Raw genomic sequence first — 23,618 nt, 5'->3', positions numbered from 1 at the left:
CATCTCTCATCCTGGCTTGACCAGCCCCTCCAAGACATCTCCTTGGGACTCATAACATTGGCCTGGGATGTTGCCGGAGGAGAAAGTCCCTAGGGTCAGATTTGTTTCCCAGGTGTGAGGTTCCTTGCCTTAGCCACCCCTAGCCCCAATGACCTTTGACCCCAGGCATAAGCATTATGTCTCCTGAAAGGATGCTTCCCATTGGCAGGGCTCTTTGTCTACCCATTGGATGAATACACAACCGTGGTTGGCTTTGAGGCGATGGTTTCTGAACGGGTTGTGACCGTGCAAATCAAAGACAAGGCCAGAATTGACGACTGCTACGTTGACTGCTGCAGCCTCCCCAATGGCAGGGCCCTGGACGAAGGTGGTGAGAGAATTATTTGCGAGGAAAATACAATCACATCTAAGATGGTAGCAACTCTTGGTGAGGGTGTAGTCCCTCCAGGCCACTAGGTGGCAGAGTGGCAGCCAAGTGCCACCCTTATCTGGGAAGTGGCAAAAACAACCTTTCTAAGGGGAAAAAAGTTTTAAAAGCAAAGGAGGGGGAACAGAATACCTTTGGCCACCTTGAAAGGTCAAGTAAAGTAAACAGCAAACCCCTCCTGAAAACTGAAGAGAAATTTCTTTTTCCCTTGCCACTCCCCAATCTGACAGTGCCCCAGTCCTTGTCAGGGTAGAATTCCTTTACACACAGAGTTAATTATTTGTATCATTTATGAATCACTTCCCATAAGGCATCCCAAAGCAATTTAACAATGAAAATATCGGCAAGCAGTCGATATTCAAAGCAAACAAATAATCAAGTCCAATACACATACAGACTAGGATCAAAACGGGTGTACTGAAATTGTGTTACTGAAATATATTGCTTTGGTTTTGCATTATTCTTAATATTGTCTTTTCATAAGCTGCTCAGACACTTTTTCACAGTGAATGATGATGTGGCATACCAAAATGCATACAGTAAGATAAAGTGTGCACATTAAAAGGAGGATATTAATGAAAACAGCATACAAAAATGTTGTATATTAGGCTGAAATTGCTTGACAAAAATGTTTACACTAGGCAAGAACTATGTCTATTTGGAGGCATTTTTTGTTTTATTAAAAAAGCAACCTGATTTGGAAATGAGAAGAACTGAATTTAAGATTGAAAACATGAGAAAATGAGAGGAACCAAAATGGAGAGATTCACCCATCGCTAGTGGTAGTTAGGACTTCTGAAAACTAGGCCATGGCAACCCTTATATAGAGAGGTGGGTGGGGTTGCTGGGGGTATGAATGTTTTGACATTTTGTCATTTATTTTCTTTTACACAGGACGTATTGTGCTAGATGAGGATTTGGAGAGGATCGTCTTTGTGGCCAATTTGGGCATCGTTCCTCCTCAGGAAAATGTCTCCATCTGCATCAGTACCTCCTCAGAGCTGCAGACCCTTCCCAGCGGTGCTGTGAGGGTCCTCCTTCCAGCTGTGTGTGTCCCTAAGGTCCCCCAGAATAGCACAGATGCCACCGCCGCCATCTCTGGACACCACCTTCGATTGTAAGGGACCGACATAAAATATTGCTCTTGATGGGTTTAGCTAGCGCTACAAGAGGGAGGGAGGGACAACATTGCCACATCCTAGGGCAAAGCTGCCAAGGCTTTATAGCATGGCCTAAAGGGACACTATGGCAGAATCACCTGGGAGCCTCATGTGTGCCTCTTAAGCTACATGCGCAGCCTACACTAAAAACCCTATGATACCCCTCTCCACAGTCATGGCTTCCCCAAGGAATTCTGGGAGCTCTGGTTTGCTAAAGGTGCAGAGAGCTGTTCAGAGACCCCTATTCCCCTCACAAAGCTATAGTGGTTTGACAGTCCATCCTTCTTCACAGGGAACTCTGGGAATTATAGCTCTGTGAGGGGAATAGATAGCTCTCCATGCTATCTAAAGTTTAGAGGTGTAACAAGGAACAGGACTTTTGCTTCTGCTTTTAAGGAAAGCCCAGATTGTTCAAGACTAAAAAATACAGGGAGGATTTTGAAGTCCTTTTGATGATTTAGATGGGTCTGCGCACAACCTGAAAGTTGTGTTTTAGCATTCCCTTTACAAATCGCCTCCTTCTTAGCAGAGACAGACACTACTGTGGTGTTGCTAGTCCGGATCAGCCTGGAAAATTCTGTCTGGCTCGGCTTTTGGAAACGGAGGCAACGAATCCTACTGAGTATGAGTTCAGCTTCTACCTGGAGATCAGAGGACCGTGCTTACTTGCAGGTAAGTCTATATAAAAGCGGGCAGGGATGGGAACATTTTTTAACATCCACCTGGTATGGGACTATAACCCCTATCAGCCCCCAGACAACATGGACAATGGTCAGAGATGATGGGAGTTGTAGTCTGCAGCTTCTGGAGGACATTGAGTTCACCACCTCTGCTCTGTGGAACAATCGTGAGTTCTAATTCTCAGTGCTACTACTCCATGGCCGACTCCTCCAGTCTAAGCAATTGGAAGCTGTCAGATCATTGGCCCACCTTCCTCAGTAATGTTTACACTGACTGGCAGAGTTCTCAGAGTTTCAGAGAGGATTCTTTCCCAGCTGATCTCACAAGGTTGTCATATGTCCTCTTTGACCAGGACATGTTCTCTTTTTCATGGGTGGAATCATCATAGTTAAAAGTAGAAGTCGGCAAAGGTGTCGTCCTTGTTTTTTTTGCTCTTCAAAATATGACAACTTTACCAGAGAGTGAACCTGTGGTCTTCTGAGTACAAAACAGGTTCTCTGCTGCTGAGCTACGGCCCTTTCCCTCACTCACAGTCAAACTAGACTATGGTTTCGTGTGTGGTGTTGGTGCAAGGGATAAAAATTAAGGCTGCTACACTTCACACCAACTTTTTCTGCTGCCCGGCTGGAAGCTAAGCCATTGTCTGGCTTAGCACTATGTCCAGACCCAGGCTTATGGTTTGTTTTCCCTCAAACAAACCATAAGTGCTAAGCAAAGAATAAACCTTGGTTCACAGCTCATGGTTTTGTTTGGAAATAAACCAACGGGACATAATGCTAAGCCTATTGAGGCTCCCATTGAGCTCCTATTGAGGCAAAAGTCGGGGAGGAGTGAAGCAGGCATGACTTCTGTAACATGCACCGGCACATAGTTCAGTTTGAGTTTAGTATAGTTTACACTTCAGTAGGGCTTGCACTGCAAGCAAGGCGAAAACGTTTTGTTGAAAAGTAGCGGTATTAAAATCAATTACCATCCTGCTTTTTATCGTAGCAGTGCATGAGTTTGCTGTCACTTACGATTGCATTTATATGCCCACCTTTTCTCCAAACTCAAGTTTTCTGGGTTCCAAATTCATCTTCGCACAACCTTGTGAGGTGGGTTAGACTGAGAAACAGTGACTGGCCCAAGATTGCCCAATGAGATTCATAGCTGACTGGGGATTTGAACACTGGTCTCCCACTACTCCACAATGGCTCCTACACTCAAACACACACACACACACACACACACACACACACACACACACACACACACACCTCTTCTCAAGTTCTTTGGGGTTCTTCATCATATTTTCCACACTGGCTTCCCCAACTAGGAGTTGAAAGCCCGACGCACGAGATCCGCGCAGATGCCGCTCCTTCAGCTAGATCTGCCAAGAGCATTGTGATCACACTGGCCAATAAACATACTTTTGACCGACCCGTGGAGATCCTGATCCATCCAAGCGGTAGGTGGGCCATGCTTGCTATCTCTTGACTTCTGGGGCCTCCCCATCCCAGAGATCCCTCCTTCTCTGTTTAGACAATGCAAGAAACATTGCATCTTGAATATGCTCCACCTAACCAGGGACAGTCCATAGTTTCCGGTCCCTGGTAAATTGCCGATCCAATCTTGCCTCTGCATTTGTCATTTTGGGGGTGGCTTGTTAAAAATATACCTTGCACCTAGTCCCTCCCAATGAGAGCTGAGCCTGGCAGGACAGCTTACTCTATGGTCTTAACCCCTTCATGCATTAATTAGACTTAAGCATGTTGCTTATAGGAGGTTGGTTATCCCACACTATGTACAGTAGACTAGTTTATACAGACACTCTACCCATCTTCCTCTATCCTCTGGCTGAAAAAAGCATCCCTACCCCCTGTTCTCGGTGCCCCCAGCTCCTGTTGATGGTGGATCCCAAAGTTCTAGAAAAATCGCAAAGTAGATCCCGCAAACCTGACCTCTTCTTTTTCTCTCCCAATCTCCCTGCCATTCCAGAGCCTCACATGCCCCATGTTTTAATGGAAGAGGGTGACATGTCCCCTGCGGAATATGAGCAGCACCTGAAGGGGCGGAATGACTTCATTAAAGGAACCAAGAAAGATGCAAGTGCAGAGAGAAAGGTGAGGGGCAGAAGAGCGAGCCAGACTTCCCTCCATTTTCTACACCAGCCTCACATAGCTACAGAGTTCCCTGGGAGGAGAGAGATTGACTCTTAAACCATTCTGAGAAGCAGCCAGCAATAAGCAAGGTTTGCACCCATAATGGTGTGCGGTTTGGCCCAAATTCATTGAGGAAATGAGGTCTGGATGGGTATTGATAGCTTTCATTACAATTTGGGGAGCTTATCTGCAGCCCTCAATATGTTGATGGGCTCTAACTCCCATCAACTTTGAACACTGGTCATGCTAGCTTGGCTGGTTGTACAACCTGGAGGACCCACAGGCTCACCACTTCTGCTGATAGCTCCGTTGGTTAGAGTGCAATGCTGAGAACGCCAAGGTTGCAGGTTCGAACCCCGTATGGGATGGCTTCATATTCTCACATTGCAGGGGATTGGACCAGATGATCCTCAGGGTCCATTCCAACTACAATTCTATGACCCAGGTACGTCATGTTCTGGGGCAGCATGCCTCTGAATTCCCAGTGGGGAAATAACAGGGGAGGAGTGTTTCCCCCAGGTGTTGCCTGTGACTTCCTTGAAACTTCTGGTCGGCCACTATAGAAAGCAGGATGCTGCACTAGTAGCCAAAATTGCGGCACCTTTTAGTAAAAGTGTATTTCCAAGGTTTGATGGCTCATAACACCTAATTGGCTCTCTTTACACAGTCATACTCATTGGCTACATTCAAATGAAGGAAAACTACTGCATATCAACCCAAGCAAGTTGTGCTTCCCTTTTCTGGTTATTTGGCTATAACTTTTGATAGAATACAGATAACTGAACAAACTTTGTTGCACTACATTCTTCATTAAACTATTTTTCCATTGATACATAATACAGTGGTACCTCGGGTTAAGAACTTTAATTTGTTCTGGCGGTCCTTCTTAACCTGAAACTGTTCTTAACCTGAGGTACCACTTTAGCTAATGGGGCCTCCCACTGCCACCACGCTGCCACTGCGCAATTTCTGTTCTCATCCTAAAGCAAAGTTCTTAACCCGAGGTACTATTTCTGGGTTAGTGGAGTCTAACCTGAAGCGTCTATAACCTGAGGTACTACTGTATTATGGTATTACTCAAAAAAAGTGGTGTTATGAGCCACCAAACCTCGGAAATACACTTTTCCCAAAAGGTTTCCACAATTTTGGCCACTAGTGTAGGTCTTTGCACTTCTGTGGCTGCAAAGAAAGGGAATAGAGAAAAGATTTTCTCCCTCTCTCCATAGTATTAGAACTCAAGAGACCTCCAAGAAAGAGGCAGAATGTTGGGAGGTTCAGGATAGACAAAAGAAATGACTTCTTCATACAGTCAGCCTGTGGAACCTGCCCTCACAGGAGGCAGTGACAGCCAGCAGCTTGGATATTTATAAAAGATAATGCTATGAATAGCTACTAGCCTCAGTGGCTATGTAGTGGCAGGATGCCTTTGAGTGCCAGTGGCTGGGAATCACAGGTGTGGAGAGTTTTTGTTGTTGTGCAGGATTCCCATTGGGGCACCTGATTGGTAGTGTGAGAACAGGATCCTGAACGGGATGGGCTTTTGGCCTGATCCAACAGGTGAGGTCCCTGCAGACTGGAGGTGCACAAATGGTGCCGGAGATGACCCAGGAAACTATCAGTTTGACATCAGTACAGTGGTACCTCAGGTTAAGTACTTAATTTGTTCCGAAGGTCCGTTCTTAACCTGAAACTGTTCTTAACCTGAAGCACCACTTTAGCTAATGGGGCCTCCTGCTGCTACCGTGCCGCCGGAGCACGATTTCTGTTCTCATCCTGAAGCAAAGTTCTTAACCTGAAGCACTATTTCTGGGTTAGCAGAGTCTGTAACCTGATGCATATGTAACCCGAGGTACTGTTGGGATACTGCCGGGGAGACAAAGTCCATCATGGCCCCCAAGTCGCCTCTGGACGTCCCATCGATCTCCCGTAGATACAGTATCAGCAATTAGCGACACGAGCTCCAGAAATAGCCTGCCACATTCCAGAACTCATGCACGCTCTATCAGCAGATAATGCACAGCAAAAGTTGCATGCAGAAGAGCATTATTTACAAGTTTTATTCAGCGTTGATCAGAACAAAGAAAAACATGACTGCCTGCTTCAGTGTCTGTGACACACACAGAGAGAAAACAAAGACACAACAGAAACATCCTGTGAAACAGGAAATATGCAGGCTGTGTGACTCACAAAGCCTGTTCCCTTTTAAGGTGGAACAGAAATATCCTAACAGGTACCACTGTATCAAGAAAGGTCCTAGAACAGATAACTGAACAGTCTGTGAGCACTTAGAAAAGGATGCTATGATTACTAAGACCCAGCATGGGTTTCTCAAAAACTAGTCATGTCAGATGAATCTTTTCTTCTTTTCTTTTTTGATTGTTTCTAACTTGGTGGATCATGAGAATTGTTATGTACTGAGTTGAATAGGATCCAAAAGGCAGCAGTCTGATTGGTCCTAGAACAATAGGATTCAGAATGCAGCAGTATGATTGGTCCGCAGGAGCCACCCAATCCAGCTCCAGGTGGAAGTGAATCTGCAACCTGATTGGCCTACAGGAGAATCCCAGAATTAGCCAATCATGTGCGGCCCATTGTGTAAATAATGTATATAAAGCAGATTTTTTTGGGGGGGGGGACTTTCATTCCTCACTACTATGAGCTGAATAAAGAGCATGAAATCCATACTCGACTCCGAGTATATTTCAGGAATACTGTGGATGTAGCATATCTTGATTTTAGCAAGGCTTTCAACAAAGTCCACCATTATATTATGGTGGAAAACTAGTGAAATCAATGTGCATTGAATAGGAAAAGTGATCCTATTACATTCAGCAGCTTGTGAGGTGCCCAGTTGACGATATCCAAGAAAGCAGCAAATGGAGCGATTTCTGGTGGCAAACAGCCTCCACAAGACTCTGCTGGAGTTCCTTCCTTTCTTTAAAATATTAAGTTTCAGAATGTCGGTTGGAAATTGTAATTAAGCTCCTGTCTTTGGCGTGTTATGCAAATACTCGTTAGCTAGTGGGATTACGTGGGACAAACATCCTGGGGAAACAGTGGGCAACTAATGAGCTTTTGTTAGTTTATACCATAATTGGATAATGGGTTGAGGGTGTTAATAAGAACCCATGCAAATGTCTTTCCCAATTCAAGGCACAGGGGGACTCAGATGATTAAGCAGAAACGCATTTTATTCTTGCCAGAGCAGCTGCACTATTGAGTTCCAATACTTCCAAGGCTAGCAGTGCGGGAAATGTTTGCCTACACTCTTCAGCCAAAAAAAAAGACTCTGAGACCAACTCACTAAAATCAATAAGAGGAGAGGCCCTGCCTTTAGACATGGCACAAGAGGAAAAGTAGGATTGCAATACATCCGGAATTTCCCGTACATAGCTGGGATTTGGCCCTCGTCCGGGCGGAAATTGCTGAAATGTCTGGGAAAATCCAGACGTATGGCAACTCATGTTGGAAGTGTAGATTTCAGCGAATTCCCTTAAAAAAAAGCTCACAACTTCTTCTTTTTTCACATTGTGCAAAACAAACTCAACAATGTTGACCAAAAAGGGGTTGGGTTGGGGGTGGGGTGGGAAGGCTCAACAACTTTGCCAAAGAAAGAGAGCTCACCTTTTGTGTCTGGATTCTCATTTTTTGAAATATGGCAACCCTAGAAGGGATTGAGGAGGAAAAGTGAATTCTGGCACTAGATCTTAGTTACAAAGCTCTTGTAATGACCATTAAATTATAGACAGTTTAAGGAAGAGGAGAGGAGCCCCATATCACTGGCTTCTCAACTAGGCTGATGGAATGCTCTGCTTCTCTTCTCTCTCTGTCTCTTCCAGCCTGATGGAATGGTTGCTACCAAGTGCCCGCTGAGAGATGAAGTAGTCTGATGGGTACATGCACATCGGTCATGACACAAGACATCCTATTAAACGAATCCCACCTTTATTTCCTTTTAAAAGCTCAGATAAATGCTTTCGTATCATCATGCAGTTCTGATATCTTCATAACGTCTCATCATTGCTTTTTGGTGGGGGGAGCGGGTATTTATATAATGAAAAGTTGAAGACAAATGGAGAGGAGGAATGACGCATTTCATTGGATGTGATCACATAGATAATTACTCAATCGGTTAGGAATCATGTTAATATAAAGAAATACAAAAGACACCCACCCACCCCACATACACACATAACGAGAGAATGAGGAGTTAATGGAAAAGTGTGTAGAAATAAAACTAATAACAGTAATAGCATGGAAATAGAGTTGGACACGACTAAATGACTAAACAACAACAGGGTATATAAGATAAAGAACAGCATAGAAAAAAGAAAAAGAGAGAGAAAGGAAAGGGAGAATATGTGTGTACACACACCCACACACGGAGAGGAAAGGTATAAAGGCCACTGAGAATAAGGGCTCATCCCCACATTTCCTTGACCCCTGTTTTGATCATATTGTATACCAATTAATTTCCCCAGCTTTTCTCATTGTTCCACAGCTGTGCCTTGCCAAAATCTCATCTTACCCACTGAATGGAAGCTTAGTTAAGCAAAAGCTCTCTTCAGATCTCCCACGCATCTGGTAAGATCCAGTTCAGTAAGATCAGATCTTTGCAAGGCACAGCCACAGAACAAGTTCTCAGGCTGGGGGGAATTGGTCAGTTCAAGTACAATCAAAATGCAGGCCAAGCGAAAGTGTGGATGAACCCTAGGTTATAAGGGGAAGTGTTGTCTTCAGCTCCATGATTCTAATTTATGAAAAGGACCCGCCGTTCTAAGGAATAAAACTGGCTTTCTTGTTTTTAAATGAAAGACATCAACAGCCTGTACCGATTTTCTTGTTGGTTGTTGCAGACAGAAATCATCAGGAAGCGGCTCCACAAGGACATCCCTCACCACCCAGTGATCATGTTGAACTTCTGTCCTGATCTGAGGACGGTCCAACCCAACCTCAGGAAGAGCCACGGAGAATTCATCTTTCTCGTGGACCGCAGTGGGAGTATGAGTGGTGTGAACATCAACCGTGTCAAGGTGTGCATGGCTACCTGATTCTTGCATGCAGGGTGAGAAGGGCATTCGTTTGTGAATGCCTTCTAGTTTCACTGGGCAATTGGGTAGAAAATTGAGTTGCCACACGATGCAGTGCTTAGCAGTGGCCTTCTGGTGACAGTTTTCCATGCTGGAAGTTAATGCAGAGTGTGTGGAAAGGAGCATGGGGCAGTTAATGGCAGGGAGCAGGCAACCTTCTGACAACCATATCCCTTAAAAGCAAACTAGACATATAATGGCCCCACTCAGGTAAGTAAGCAAGCAAGCATTATCGAAGTTCAAAATGCTTTCCTGACTGGTGTAAATACTTAGAGGGTACAAAACAGGGGTGATGAAGGGGGGGGTGGCCTGGGGAGAAGAGGGGTGGCACAGGAGGGTGTGTGTGACCTGGAGGGCTGGATGGAGCCAATTGGAGAACCACATTGCCCCCTGGGCCTGGGGCTCCCTAGCTGTACCTTAGACAATTGTGCTTGAGTCTTTTTTAAAAGACTCAGCAGTGCAAAGTCTTTTCCTTTTATCGAAATCCAATTCAGTTTCAAACAAACCCCAGTTACCATTTTATTACTTTCTGCCGAACCCCCAGTTTCTTTTATCTCTCCCCCCCCCAGCACGTACCATCCTCCAGATCAATCCATCCAGAGACTGCAGCAGCATCGACACGTAAAGGCTAATCAAACTTTCTGCGTTTTTCTTTCCCTGAGAGCCACCAGATTAATTCAGAGATAAGAGAAGAAGGGAAGCTGAAAACATGAACAAACACACAGGGAGATCTTGGTGGTCCTGTTTGCACGTCACTGTGTTCCCGGCCCTGTTCTCATGGCGACGGCTGATAGCTGCAGCCTCAAGCGATTGCTTTTATTAAAATGTGTTTGTGTTTAGTTTTGTTACTTTATTATATCGTTATCACGCTTTTCAGACAGTTTCAGGTGGAATTTCCTGAAAATGTAGAATTTATCCACACACATTCCACACACACATTCCATTCTCCCTCCTTGATTTTGGAGAGAAGCCAAGCTACGTATTTTTTTTTTACCAGTTCTGCAAAACTGGTAAAAAAAAATAATCATGCTTTCTAAGCATGGGACAAGTGCATACCCTCCAACATGTTGCAGCAGAAAACCGGGATTCCTGTTTACTGGGGCTATGTTATCGTGCGATTCATATGGCCTGCACAAGACCCCCAAAATGGGAGGTCCCAATTTAATCAGGACAGTTGAGGGATATGCAAGTGCAAATCCGGATTAGCCCTGTAATTAAGCTAGGCCTGTGCCACTGGGCTGGGAATGGTGTACAGTTAAGCAAAATCTGTGCTGACGAATGGATGCACATTTAAATCAGGCATGTGCTGTTGAATGGGAGGCGATGCATAGTTAAGCCGAGTCTGTACTGTTAAATAGGCTCTGTGCTGTTGTTGTAAGGGGGAGTAAAATGCAATTAAACCAGGTCTGCATTGCTGAATGGGAGGTGATGGACAGTTAAACTGGCTGTGTGCTGTTGAATTGGGAACAATGCACAGTTAAGCCAGGTCTGTGTTGGGGAATAAAATTAAACCAGGTCTGCATTGCTGGATGGGAAGTGATACACAACTAAGCCAGGACTGTACGTTGAATGAGAAACAAGACTGAAGTTCAGGTGTTGCACAGGCATTGAACCAGCGATGCAGCCATTACAAAACTTTCAGATATTTAGAAGTTGCGTATTCTTTTCACTTTTGGAAAGCATAAGCACCCTGCTCATATGATTGCTTGCCTTTTCGGAAAGCAGAAATATAAATGTGTGTGGGGGGGAACCAAAATGGTTTGTTTTACCTCCTGTTATCAACACATTCCTGTCATCCCCTTCCCCACCTCACCCACCCAGCTAGGAAAATGGAGGGTGAAGTTCTGCAGCTATTTACTCTCCTTCAAAGTGGTGACTCATCGTCAGTGCATCAATCCCTCATTCAAGACGCAGGGAGGTCTCCTTTTCCTTGTCCTTCATTCAGTTAAGTGACTTCTTAATTATTCTTCAGGGATTCTGCTCTGTCATCCTGACAATGGCATATAATGTTGTTTAATGTGCTCCTTCAGCCACAGCTGAGCACTCTTGATAGCTCTTCCATGCTGAACAAAGTCAAAGCGGGTGGAATAGTTCAGGTTTGGGGCTTTGGCACTCGCTCGCTCCTCTTGCCAAGTGGCGCACGGGAAGCGGCATTTATGTGACTGAACAAATGACGCAGGGGAGGTTTCCTGATTGGGAAACGCCTACCGTATTGAGAACAGGGTTCTCTGTGTGTTTTGAATACGTGTGTGCTTAGGGTGTGGGTCTGTGTTGTGGTGTTTCTCTCGCTTTCTCTCTGAATGTGGTGTATACTAACCATAGCTCCCTCAGCCATTTTCTCCTGCACTTGGAGCACCCAGGAAGCTTGGCCAACTAGCTGTACCCATGAAGAGCAAGAACTTTGGGGCACCTGTAGCTCGTTTCCAGGAGGGAAACCTATTTATATGGAGGTTGCAGATGTTGGTGGGTTGCCAGCCAGCCCTGCATACCCTCCAACACTGATGAAAATAGGGGTGTCCTAAATATTATTATTATTATTAATAATAATAATACTCTGCCCATCTGACTGGATTGTCCCAGCTACTCTGAGTGGCTTCCAACATGTATGGGCAACATATATGGGCAATCAGTGGCAGAGGAGGTTCTCTATAGGCAGAAGATCCCTCATTCAATCCTTGGTTTTTCTAGCTAATATTACCAGCTAATATTACTTCAACATTTCTCTGATGAATATAGGGATGTCCTATTCAACAACAACAATAACAACTTTATTATTTATACCCTGCCCATCTGACTGGGTTGCCCTGACCACTCTGAGCAGCTTCCAACATATATGAAAACCTAATAAAACTATACAGAGCTGCCTTCAGATGTCTTCTAAAGGTTATCTCATTGGCTGGCTTAGGGGTCGCATAACTTCAACGTTTCTCCAGTGAAAATAGGGACGAGTGGGACATTATGGCAATGCGCCCACTTGAGAGGTGCCGGAACTGAGTTCTGGTGAGTTCCAGCTGAAAAAAGCCCCGGGACTTCCTGTACAGAAAGCAGGTGCTTTCTCACAGAGCTTTTCAACTCAGCCCTGCTGTTTTGCTTAAAATGAGCTAAGGTTTTGTTGTGTTGTGCATTCAGAAGCAGCGGAGGAGGGAGGGAGAAGACAACCTTGCCTAGTCTGAGGAAAGTGTAATTTCTGTTTATGAACAGCAAGATTGGAAATGGGTCGCCTGAAGGGAATATTATCTTCATATAAACAAGATTATGCCTGGGTGGGTGGAATAATGGTTTTGGGTGCAGCGGAAACCCATTGTCTCTTTGTATTGCTAATGGCAGCTCCCTGAATGGAAATCAGAAATCTAGATTTGTTTCTTAAACTCCCAAGGGGGGTGGGGGGTGGAAACATGTTCTGGTGCTAGGGAGAAAAATACCTTTGAAGGTGAGTAAATAGCTGACAATGATTCACCTTGTATGTATTTAATTTTTAATCTTCCTTGTTAGCCTGTCTATTTATCTACCGGTACATCTCCTGGAAGAGCTCAGGAGGGGATCCTGTTGAATAGTGTGTGTGCTTGATGTTGAGCATCTGCTGTTGAATGACTGTGAATGTGTCTGTCACTTTGGGTTCTCCTGGAGTCATAGAATCATAGAATTGTAGAGTTGGAAGGGACCCCAAGGGTCATCTAGTCCAACCCCCTGCAATGCAGGAATGTGTTCTTGAGTATAGTCTGGAATATTGAGAGCCAGTGTGGTGTAGTGGTTAAGAGCAGTAGTCTCATAATCTGGGGAACCGGGTTCGCGTCTCCGCTCCTCCACATGCAGCTGCTGGGTGACCTTGAGCTAGTCACACTTCTCTGAAGTCTCTCAGCCCCACTCTCCTCACAGAGTGTTTGTTGTGGGGGAGGAAGGGAAAGGAGAATGTTAGCCGCTTTGAGACTCCTTCGGGTAGTGATAAAGCGGGATATCAAATCCAAACTCTTCTTCTCCTCTTCTTCATTTTAAACAAATCACCCCAGCCCTGGGTGGTTCCCGGGTGGGGTAGTAATTTGCCTGCAGGGGGTGCTGCTTGGGAGGCCATGGCACCTCCAGGGCAGAAATCCAGCATCTCACTTGAATTAAGTGGAAATAAAACACTTTACCAGCTACAGTGGTACCTCAGGTTAAGAACTTAATTTGTTCTGGAGGTCCATTCTTAACCTGAAACTGTTCTTAACCTGAGGTACCACCTTAGCTAACGGGGCCTTCCGCTGCCACTGCGCAATTTCAGTTCTCATCCTGAAGCAAAGTTCTTAACCTGAGGTGCTATTCCTGGGTTAGCGGAGTCTGTAACCTGAAGTGTCTATAACCCGAGGTACCACTGTAAAGAGAAGGGGCACTTCTAAGACTGCAAAACTCAGGATCACCTAACTTTAGACCTTAGGGCCAAACCCCATGATTCTGTCATTGCAGGACCCCCTAAATGACCCCCCAGAAAGTGACAGGCAATGCCAAAAAGCACAACTTGATGTAGAAAAGTGGAAAACTGGACTTCAGATTGGGAAAATAAGAAACTGAGAGCAACTGAAACTGGCAGATTCCAGTGGCGTAGCGTGGGTTGTCAGCACCCGGGGCAAGGCAAGTAATTTGCACCCCCTAACCCGTGGATTTGCGCCCCCTAACCCGTGGATTTGCGCCCCCTAACCCTAACCCCCAGATGTTGCGCCCGGTGCGGCGGCCCCCCCTGCACCCCCCACGCTACGCCACTGGCAGATTCACCAGTCCCTAGCCCAGGGTCTAAAACATGGGTAGGCAAACTAAGGCCCAGAGGCCGGATCCGGCCCAATCACCTTCTAAATCCGACCTGCAGATGGTCCGGGAATCAGCGTGTTTTTACATGAGAATGTGTCCTTTTATTTAAAATGCATCTCTGGGTTATTTGTGGGGCATAGGAATTCGTTCTTTATTTTTCTTCAAATTATAGTCTGGCCCCCCACAAGGTCTGAGGGACAGTGGACTGGCCCCCTGCTGAAAAAGTTTGCTGACTTTTTCAGCAAACTACTAGTGGAATCTTGCAGAACTTTAGTGCTAATTTCTGTCCGGGAGAGGGAAAGGAGGGGGAGAGGAATCTATTTGCAACCCAGAAAATCCTGGGAGTTTTGCATCATAATTTCATGTGATGGAATTCATGGTTGTCTTCCAGCCTACTTTTTATGCCATTTAAATTTCTGGTGTGACGTGGCATTATGTTGATCAAAAGGTCACAGTTACATAATGCAATGGGCAATGCAGTGTAAAAGGAACATAGGAGTCCAGGAAAACAGCAGCGCTGCAAGTTGGCTGAAAGGAGAGGACTTGCAAATAAAACAAATATCGCAAGGATGCCATCAATCTCCACTGCTCTTTGATCCGAAGGAAACAAAGGCTTAGCTCCCTTAGTTGTGCTGGTCCCCAGAATTTCTCACTGCTCAGGGAAGTGGGCAGCCTGCTGCCATGCTGGTTGTGTGTGTGTGTGTGAGAGTGAGTGATTGTGAGAGCCTACTGCTTCTTGAAGGAGCCCATTTCCCTGCTGGAACTGTTATGTACTGAAGTTCTCACCCTGGGCCAGCAGGGGGATACTGTAAATAGTTTCACTCAGGTCTGCATATGCAAATAAGGAATTGAAAGTGACGTTCAGTGATTGGATAGTTACAGGAAGTTGTTACTGTTGCTTTGTAGTTGAGCTCTATATAAGCAGGTTGGCTGAACCCTTCAGTTCAGTTCAGTTCTGGACTGTGAATAAACAAGAGCTGTCTGAAGAATCGCTGTGTCGTCTGATATGTTCACCCACAACTTAACAGGAACAGTCCTCAACATTAAGAGCCCTCTACTAATGTTCTGCTGAAACGCAGTTTCCACTCTGGAGCAAGACAGCCATTCAGGTAGCTGAAAAGCATGATCTTCTTAATCTTCATCTCTCCAGACTAAACCTTCCCAGCTCTTTCAACTCTCCCTCAATGGACTTGGTTTGCAGACCCCTCAGCCGCTATTTGTCTTGTTAAGTTTCCACTCCTTATTTTCTTTTCTTCCCCAAAGGAAACTAAAGCTGTCTCTGGACTTTACTTCTGGGAAAAATAGGACCACATATATGCTGCTACCAAGCAGAAGTCCTGACTTTCTGTTCCTTTCTTCCCTTTGCCAGGATGCCCTCCTGGTCATTCTGAAGAGTCTGATGCCAACGTGTTTATTCAATATCATTGGATTTGGATCGACCTTCAAGGCCTTGTTTCCTTCCAGCCAGACCTACTGCGAGGTGAGGGAACGCTTTCTGTCTCTTCTATTTTAAATCTCCTTTTCCTCAGAGATCTTAACCCATCATGAGCAGACTTTGTGGTGACTCCGTAATTCCCTTCAGAGTTTCACATGGTAAGGGAGCAATAGGGACTTGCTAGCTGGATCTTCCTCCTTCATCACACCCCCTTCAACTAGGTCTGTCACCCTCCACTCACTGAAAAATGAACAGGATTTTTTGGAACCAGTTCACTGTATATTAGGCCCGTGTGTGTAAATTTCTTATAATCTTAATGTTGAACTTATCCACATGATTCTATCTCCCCCAGCTAATTCTCATCTACCTCATTCTCATCTTGATGTGAAATGAGTTATCCACCCCTCCCCCAGTTCTCTCTTCTTATATGAACATAAGAAGTTCCCTGCAGGATCAGGCCAATGGCCCATTTAGTCCAGCTACCTTTTCTCACTAGCCAACCAGATGCCTCTTTGAAGCCCATAAGGCAGCCTTTCTCAACCTGTGGGTCCCCAGATGTTGTTGAACTACAACTCCCATCACCCCTAGCTAGCAAGGCCAGAGCTCAGGGATGATGGGAGTTGTAGTCCAACAACATCTGGCCACCCACAGGTTGAGAACCACTGCCGAAAGGAATACCTAAGTGCTCTCTCCCCACTTGCAGTTCCCAGAAGCTGGCGTTCAGTGTCTCCATCACTGAAGATGGAACATAGTCAGTTTGTGCCTAGCAGCCATTGATAGCCTTATGCACCATGACTTTTTTCTAATCAGCTTTTAAATCCATCCAAGTTAGTGGCCACATATGCTGTCATTATACTTTGGTTTAGAGAAAAGGCAAGAGGTGCCATGATAGAAATTTATAAAGTTGTGCACGACATTGAGGAAGCTAATAGAGAAAAGTTTTTCTCCCTCTCTTATAAGAGCAGAACTTGGGGACATCAAACCCCCGGCTCTGAACCTTGTTCCCATTGGACGTTTCCCAGCTGGTGCCTCCCTCCACCTTTCTACATCCATGACAATTGTGTTGCAGCTGATGGAATTGATGGCGTTGTGTGTTTGGTTGCAGCACCATGCTTACAATAGTTTTCCCATTTTGCAGGTGTGCTCTCAAGGCCCCAAAAGGTTGGTTGCTCCTCACCTAGCATAACCCTTACATAACCCTGCCCCATATCCTTCCTCCTGTTCATGTGAACCCCTCCACAAATGCCAGTTTGCCTTTTGTCCATGTGTGAGCCCCCTGGGTGGTTCTTGTGCTCCTCTGCAGGAGAACTTGGCTGTTGCATGTGAAAGCATAAAGAAGATCCGTGCTGACATGGGTGGCACCAATGTCTTGTCGCCCTTGAGGTGGGTCATCCGGCAGCCGATCCACCAAGGCCACCCACGGCTGCTCTTCCTGCTGACCGATGGCGCCGTCAGCAACACGGGAAAGGTCATCGAGCTTGTCCGGAACCACTCGTTCTCCACTAGGTAGAAGCCCCTTCTGGCATTTCCTCTCCCCCTTTCTTTTGCAACAGCCTCTCCCATCCTCCACTGTATTGACAAATCTATTTATTGACTTGTGACCTTTATTCCAGGCTGAATGCAAAGGCAAATCTCCCCAGGACCAAGTGCCTTTCTGGGCTGTCAGTTTGGGGCTTTGTGGAGGCTGAAAGCTCCTTCTGTGAGCTTCCAAGCTCTCTGTCTGACTGTACTATCATGTCTCCTTCATGTTTAAGACTGGAAGAAAGCTAAAGGAGTGGTGGACAGAACTTGTGGTGGGGAGGGAGGAGAATTGGCACTGTAGGCTAATAAACTGTTATAGATTTGATAGGTGTCAGTCTGGATGATGATCCGAGTGGGTCTCTTCCAAACCTACAATTCTGTATCTGTGAGGGCAGGATCTATAAGAGGGAACCTGGTCAGACCATTCCCTTTGTTAAGGTAATGGCTCTAGCTGGCCAGCTTAAGTACCCATCCTTTGCATCTTAAAGATCGACCTCTGTTGCCATAGAGACGAATGAGTGAGCCTTTTCACACTTCACCTGGCTGGAATGCTGCTTCATCCTAGAAAGGCGCACAAATAAAAAGTAGTAAAATAGAATAAAAAGTCATAGAAACTAGTTAAAAAGAATAATTAAGATGCACCAGAACAGATTTTGAGGCAGCAATTAGAGTACAGCTTGCCCTAACAGCATAAGAGTCAGCTCCTAGCGGCCGAAGTCCCTTCACTCTCCGCACCCCCAATAAATGACAGTGGCCAGCATCTTCTGTGCCTTAGTTTCCAAAGGCCTGTCTGAATTGGAAGAAAGGAACAGGAAGGAAGAATAACAAGGAGGAATCCTGTCTAATCCTGCTAAGGAGGGAATTTCACGATGCAGGAGCAGTCACAGAAAAGTCTATCTCTCATGCCACCACCACCACCAGCTGTGCTTCTGCTGCTGATGGGAGCAAAATTCATTTGGAATTCTAGCCTCGCAGAACTTTCCACTGCCAGAGTCTCGGCATTTCCCTTCACCACCATTGAGGGTGCATCCAATCCCTCTGTCTTTTCCTCTTGCAGGTGCTATACTTTTGGCATTGGGCAGAATGCCTGTCGGAGGCTGGTGAATGGCCTGGCTGCCGTGTCCAAAGGAAGTGCGGAATTCCTGGTTGAGGGAGAGAGGTTGCAGCCAAAGGTACTGCTGTGATTTTCCATCTCCTTTGTAAGAAAGGTTTGCAATGTGGGCTGCTCCTCTTCACTCTTCCAACCAGCCAGGCAGCTGAGTTACAGGATTATGAGAGGGGAAGAAAAGTTCTCTACCTCTCTCTCCCCCCAACCCCACATACTTTCCATATGAAATGCATTGTTCTATAAACTTTCTCTATCACATAACCCACAAAATGTAACCCCTGGGGAAGATACTGATGGGGAAGATGCTGCAGCTCCTCCCACCTTTATCAGGCTCGAGAACAAGCTCCCAAGCATACCTAACTCATTGAGCTTGTAAAAGCCATGTTTGCACAACCTGGTAAGAGCCCTTTAAGATAGCATAGCTAGTTTCTCCAAGGAGGAGAAGTCAAGTACAGTACAGGCTTTGCTAAGCTACCTAAGGCTTCAGATCAGGGGTTCCCAAAACTAAGGCCCGTGGGCTGGATAAGGCCTGAGGGACTCGTTTGTCTGGCCCGTGGCGATCCCCGCTGCCGCCGCCCAGTCTGTGCTGCGCGGCTGCCCACTTCCGGGTCGGAGGAGCACTGGAAATAGCCTGTGTGCATGCGCAAGCGTTATTTGCACATGGGCAAGCATCATTTCTGGTGCACATCCGGGTCGGAGGAGGCCCGTGCACATGTGCACAAGCTATTTCCGGTGCTTCTCCGACCTGGAAGTGCGCCGGAAATAGCATGTGCACACACATATGGGCATGCGCTCCCTCGCCCTCCGGCTTGCCTTGCGATTGGCGCTGGAGACACCGGCCTTTGCTGACCCCTGCTTCAGATGGTCTCAGCAATCTGCTGAGATGTTTATCCAACAGGGGCCGCTGGGAGCTGTCCAGGGTCCTGATGTCTGTTGAAGCTGCTTCTGCCTGACTTAGCCTGCCTGCCTGGGAAAACTATCTGATGGCTTCCAGTTCCCTGGCCCCAAGCTCTGACAGGCTATTGGGCTCCCCTTGAACCCAAGGAGGACTGTTGGGGAATGATGGGAAGTGTGCTGTGGCAATAGGTACCTCCTATTGTTCTGGTGATATTGTCCCTGCCCGCTCAATACACTTGCTGCCTCCACTCCGTCCTCTGCATGCAGAAGTAAAAGAAGTAAAAGAAGACAGATCTAATTTAGAACACTCCAAAAAAAAGTTTTATATATATATATATATATATATATATATATATATATATATATATATATATATATTTGGGCCTACAGATGGCAATTTGTGAACCATGATTCAGAAAGTGGTGGTTGGAAGTGGGTTCTCAGACATGCTCCAAAGTGTCTAAGCAACTTTAAATCCACTCCAAAGCAAATCAATTGCAAGAGTTTTTCCACTGTGGAAATGTGCATAGATCTGCTCCCCCCCCCCGTAAGTCTGGGGGAAGGGGCAAAGTGTGCCCTGAAGACCAACCACTACTTCCAAGTCCATCTTCCCAAGTTAGGGACTAGAATCATCAGAATGTTGGCCCCAGTGCACCCATTTTTGTGTGCCTGAGAGTTTTCACCTGGCTTTAGGAAGCCAGTGCAAACTTTGAAGTGCTTTGGAATCAGTTGTTTTCTATCATTAAAAAATTTTGATTGGAGTCAGCCAGCGCAGGGAAGATGGTCGATGAGCTCAGTTTAAGTTTGGTCACCCTACTGCAGAGGAGCATGAGCCAAAGACAAAACTAGCAATTAAGATCAGCACACTTTTTTAATAACATTTTAAAATTAGTTTTCCAGTATACCCCCAAAATAACCAAATTATAGCAATAACAAACTATACAATTATCAAAGTGCCAATCAACTCCCAGTTATTACATTCTAGTGAAAGTGGCTCCCCTCATGATGGTTTGGGTGCATTTCCAATCTTATATCAGTGTGTTCCATAATCCTAATTAATGTCAGTTACATTTCAGTAATAATAATAATCCCTTCGTTAACAGCTACATAATTATTTTCATTCATGATGTTACAGTATATACCGTATTTTTTGCTCTATAAGACTCACATTTTCCCTCCTAAAAAGTAAGGGGAAATGCGTGTGCGTCTTATGGAGCGAATGCAGGCTGCACAGCTATCCCAGAAGCCAGAACAGCAAGAGGGATTGCTGCTTTCGCTGCGCAGCGATCCCTCTTGTTGTTCTGGCTTCTGAGATTCAGAATTTTTTTTTCTTGTTTTCCTCCTCCAAAAACTAGGTGCGTCTTATGGTCTGGTGCGTCTTATAGACCGAAAAATACGGTAAATTTATAAAGCTTTAAGTGAGGAACTCAAACTATTACCTTTACTGTGCCCTGGGTGTGAAAACTCTTATATCCATGGAGAATCCTTCTGTCCATACAGTATATGGTGTTGTCTCTTTCACTTCCCATCTGTTGTTTTCTCCCATTGTGGCTTGGGGTGGAACTGAATCTCAAAGTTTCTCAGAGGTCTTATTTTTCCGTCCCTTGCTTCAGTGTCTCAGAACAGATGACAGTCTGCTAGAAACCATTTCGTCTCACTAGTAAAACATGTTGTAGATCTTTGCCATTTTCCTCTCAGCCTAGGAAAAGGTGTGCAGTTTTTGAATGCACTGCAGATTTAATACTCCTTTCCAACTCCCAGAATCTCTGCAACGTTCTTATCACAGCCCCCAAATTCTTTTCCTTCCAGCAAGAGATTTATGGCCCAATTAAACTTTATTTTAAGATTACATTCTGTCAGTAGCACACAAAAATCTCAGTCTTTTTCCTTGTCTGTTGTTTTTAAACTGAAGTGAGGGAAATTATTCTGTCTTTCCAACAGACCTGCTTCATCTTCCCCTCCCCCTCCTTTCTTCATTTCAGATCACACGCGGTTTCCATTTTTGTTTGTTGTTATCAATATTACTCCAGTGTCCTAAGGTCAGCACACTTGGTAACAGCAGACAACTGCATGCAGCTGAGCCAGGCTCTCTCAATAATTGTTTCATTTGCTGGCTCATACTTGGGATCATTGATCAAAGGTACCTTCAGGGTGCACCAGAGCAGCCTTTGCCAACCTGGTGCCTCCAGATGTTTAGAACTACGGCTCCCATCAGCTCCAGGCAACAGTGCCCCCATGTAGAAGGTTCCAATTTTCACTTTGGGCATCTCCAGGTACCACTTGAAACCCTGGCAGGTAGACAGCACTGAGCTACGTGAAGCATAGGTCATAGTGCTTAAGGAAGCTTCCTGTATTTATTATGAGCATCGTAGCCTATTGGTAGACATCATCCTTTGCCTTCAGAAGGCCCCAGGTCCTTGGCATCTACAGGCAGAGGCTGGGGAAGGCCTGAAATCTCAGAGAGCCTCTGCTTGTCTGTGTAAACAATCCTGAGTTAGAGGAATCAATGGTCTGATTCAGTATAAGGCAGCTTTCTAAGCTCCTGTACAGTTTGCTTCATCTTTCAGATCCTTTGTGTATTTTCCCCGACACACACACACACACCCTGATGTGCTTGTATCATGTATCAGGCAGCTTCTGATATTCCTAGCCTGGCCAAAGGTTTGAGTGCTTGGATTTGCATATGTATTTGATAGAGAGGCATCCACCCTCCACTCAGTGATGTAGCCCCTTGAGATGCTAGGGGGAATAAAATCCCTAGAACAAAATAAAGGATATTGTGCATGGAACAAACAAATTTCTAGCAAGAGGTGAAAATCCATAAGGCAGGGATTTGTCAGAGGCAGGGTCCAGAAAACAGAAACGATGCCTGAAAAATAGAAGCAGGCAGAGCACATCTGAGGCCAGCCCCGTCCTTTGTCATTCTGTTTTCTGGCGGAAGGGCCATAACTCAGTGAGAAGAGCCCCTGCTTTGCTTGTTGAACATCCCAGGTTCACTCTCCATCATCTCCAGGTGACAGACCCTTGCCTGAAACCTTGGGAGCCACTGCCAGTCAGTGGTAGGCAGTACTGAGCTAGGTGGACAATAGCCATCAAATGTAGCATCCACACAGCCTCTGCAGTGTCTCCTTTCACCCCATCATCCCACCAGAAAAAAGCATTCCCACCCCCCGGATTTCATTACGATTCAAAATTCCTCCAAGATGCTCTGGTCTTTTAGCGTTAGTCTTGCAGTTGATCTTCTTCTGATCATATAATGATCCCCCCCATCTCAGAAGGACTGCGGAGGCAGGCGGTTTGGCAGCTGGTGCTCTTTTTCCACTCCCTGACGCCCACACATTGAGTGGGCCCAGTTATGTCGGATGAAAAGCGCCCCCGCGGACCAGTCACCGGAGAGATGCAATTTACCCTTTTGTGTGTAAGAGCAGGGAGATTGGCGGGGGAGTGCGTGTGTCTATGTGCAGGAAGAAAGAACCGTCTTGGTTGGAGAAAGGGGTTTGCTTTCACCGCATCGGAGACAATAGAAGCAGAGGAGACGTAACTTGCGCAAGAAGTGGAACCAGCCCTTCTGTTTTCTAGCCAGGGCCTGATCCTGGGTGTTCAGTAGCCGGAAATTGGGGGGTGGGGAGAGCAATAAAACAGGGCTGCTTTTTTTTGCCTCAGTGTGATGTCAAATCAACTTGGTGTGTCAGACTCCTCACACCGACAACTCTTTAAGGCTTTTTCAGACCACTGGCGTCAAAAGCCATTGTTTTCCTCATGCCATGCCCTGGAATGACGCTCAGTCTGGGCCTTGTGGAGGATGGTTGTCAGACTTGGAAGAAAAGGATAAAAGCTCTGCTTCTGTCAGATGCCCCTGAAGAGTTTCTCCTCCCGCTGGAGAACTTAGGTGAACTGGTTCCCCTGTCTCCCAATTTCTGGGCCCACAAATAGGGATGGACAAATCTGCTCTTCCGGGGCTTTTCAGTTTCTCATTTCCCCCACCCTGAAATACTGTCCCCCACCTTTCTTGAAGTACTTTGTGCTTGATTGACTTTTTTTTTAATTACACACCCTCATGAAAATTGGTCAGCCATTTTGGTGAAAATGTCTCCTAATAAACACTTTTTTCTTTGTACACAGTTTTGATATATACGCACCTTCCCTCCTCAAAGCAGTCCCTTAACATCATGCACATTGTTTGCATGTTGTTTTCAGGGATATTTGGATTTTTAGGCACTCTTGCCCTTAATAGGTGCACTTTTGCACACGTTATTGGGCAGGAAAACTGCAGAATTTGGAGAAGGGTGAATTTCAAAGGATAGGTGTGTTTCAGTTTGCCTGTTCAGTTTTGCCTGAGAAGTGCAGATTAGACTGCTTCTCATTAAAATTCAAGTAAC

General features: G+C 45.7%; 1 protein-coding gene across 6 annotated transcripts in view; it reads left to right on the top strand.

Moving 5' to 3' along the window:
* The window catches only part of VWA5B1 (von Willebrand factor A domain containing 5B1), a 69,947-nt gene that overhangs the window by 20,456 nt on the left and 25,873 nt on the right, over nucleotides 1–23,618 (top strand). For 3 of the 6 annotated variants that reach the window (XM_081201397.1, XM_081201401.1, XM_081201398.1), the window contains 9 exons: nucleotides 209–370; nucleotides 1,322–1,544; nucleotides 2,114–2,259; nucleotides 3,584–3,715; nucleotides 4,246–4,370; nucleotides 9,266–9,442; nucleotides 15,648–15,758; nucleotides 17,017–17,219; nucleotides 18,292–18,406. In XM_081201397.1, the coding sequence (XP_081057523.1) occupies nucleotides 209–370; nucleotides 1,322–1,544; nucleotides 2,114–2,259; nucleotides 3,584–3,715; nucleotides 4,246–4,370; nucleotides 9,266–9,442; nucleotides 15,648–15,758; nucleotides 17,017–17,219; nucleotides 18,292–18,406 (1,394 nt within the window). The remainder of the gene's footprint in view (nucleotides 1–208; nucleotides 371–1,321; nucleotides 1,545–2,113; nucleotides 2,260–3,583; nucleotides 3,716–4,245; nucleotides 4,371–9,265; nucleotides 9,443–15,647; nucleotides 15,759–17,016; nucleotides 17,220–18,291; nucleotides 18,407–23,618) is intronic. The other 3 variants (XM_081201402.1, XM_081201400.1, XM_081201399.1) reach the window with 2 other exon arrangements.

Source organism: Podarcis bocagei, assembly GCF_964188305.1.
Source record: "Podarcis bocagei genome assembly, chromosome: 7".
Lineage (NCBI taxonomy): Eukaryota > Metazoa > Chordata > Lepidosauria > Squamata > Lacertidae > Podarcis > Podarcis bocagei.
The sequence above is the reverse complement of the archived record's forward strand: the minus strand, read 5'-3'. Positions and strand labels throughout refer to the sequence as shown.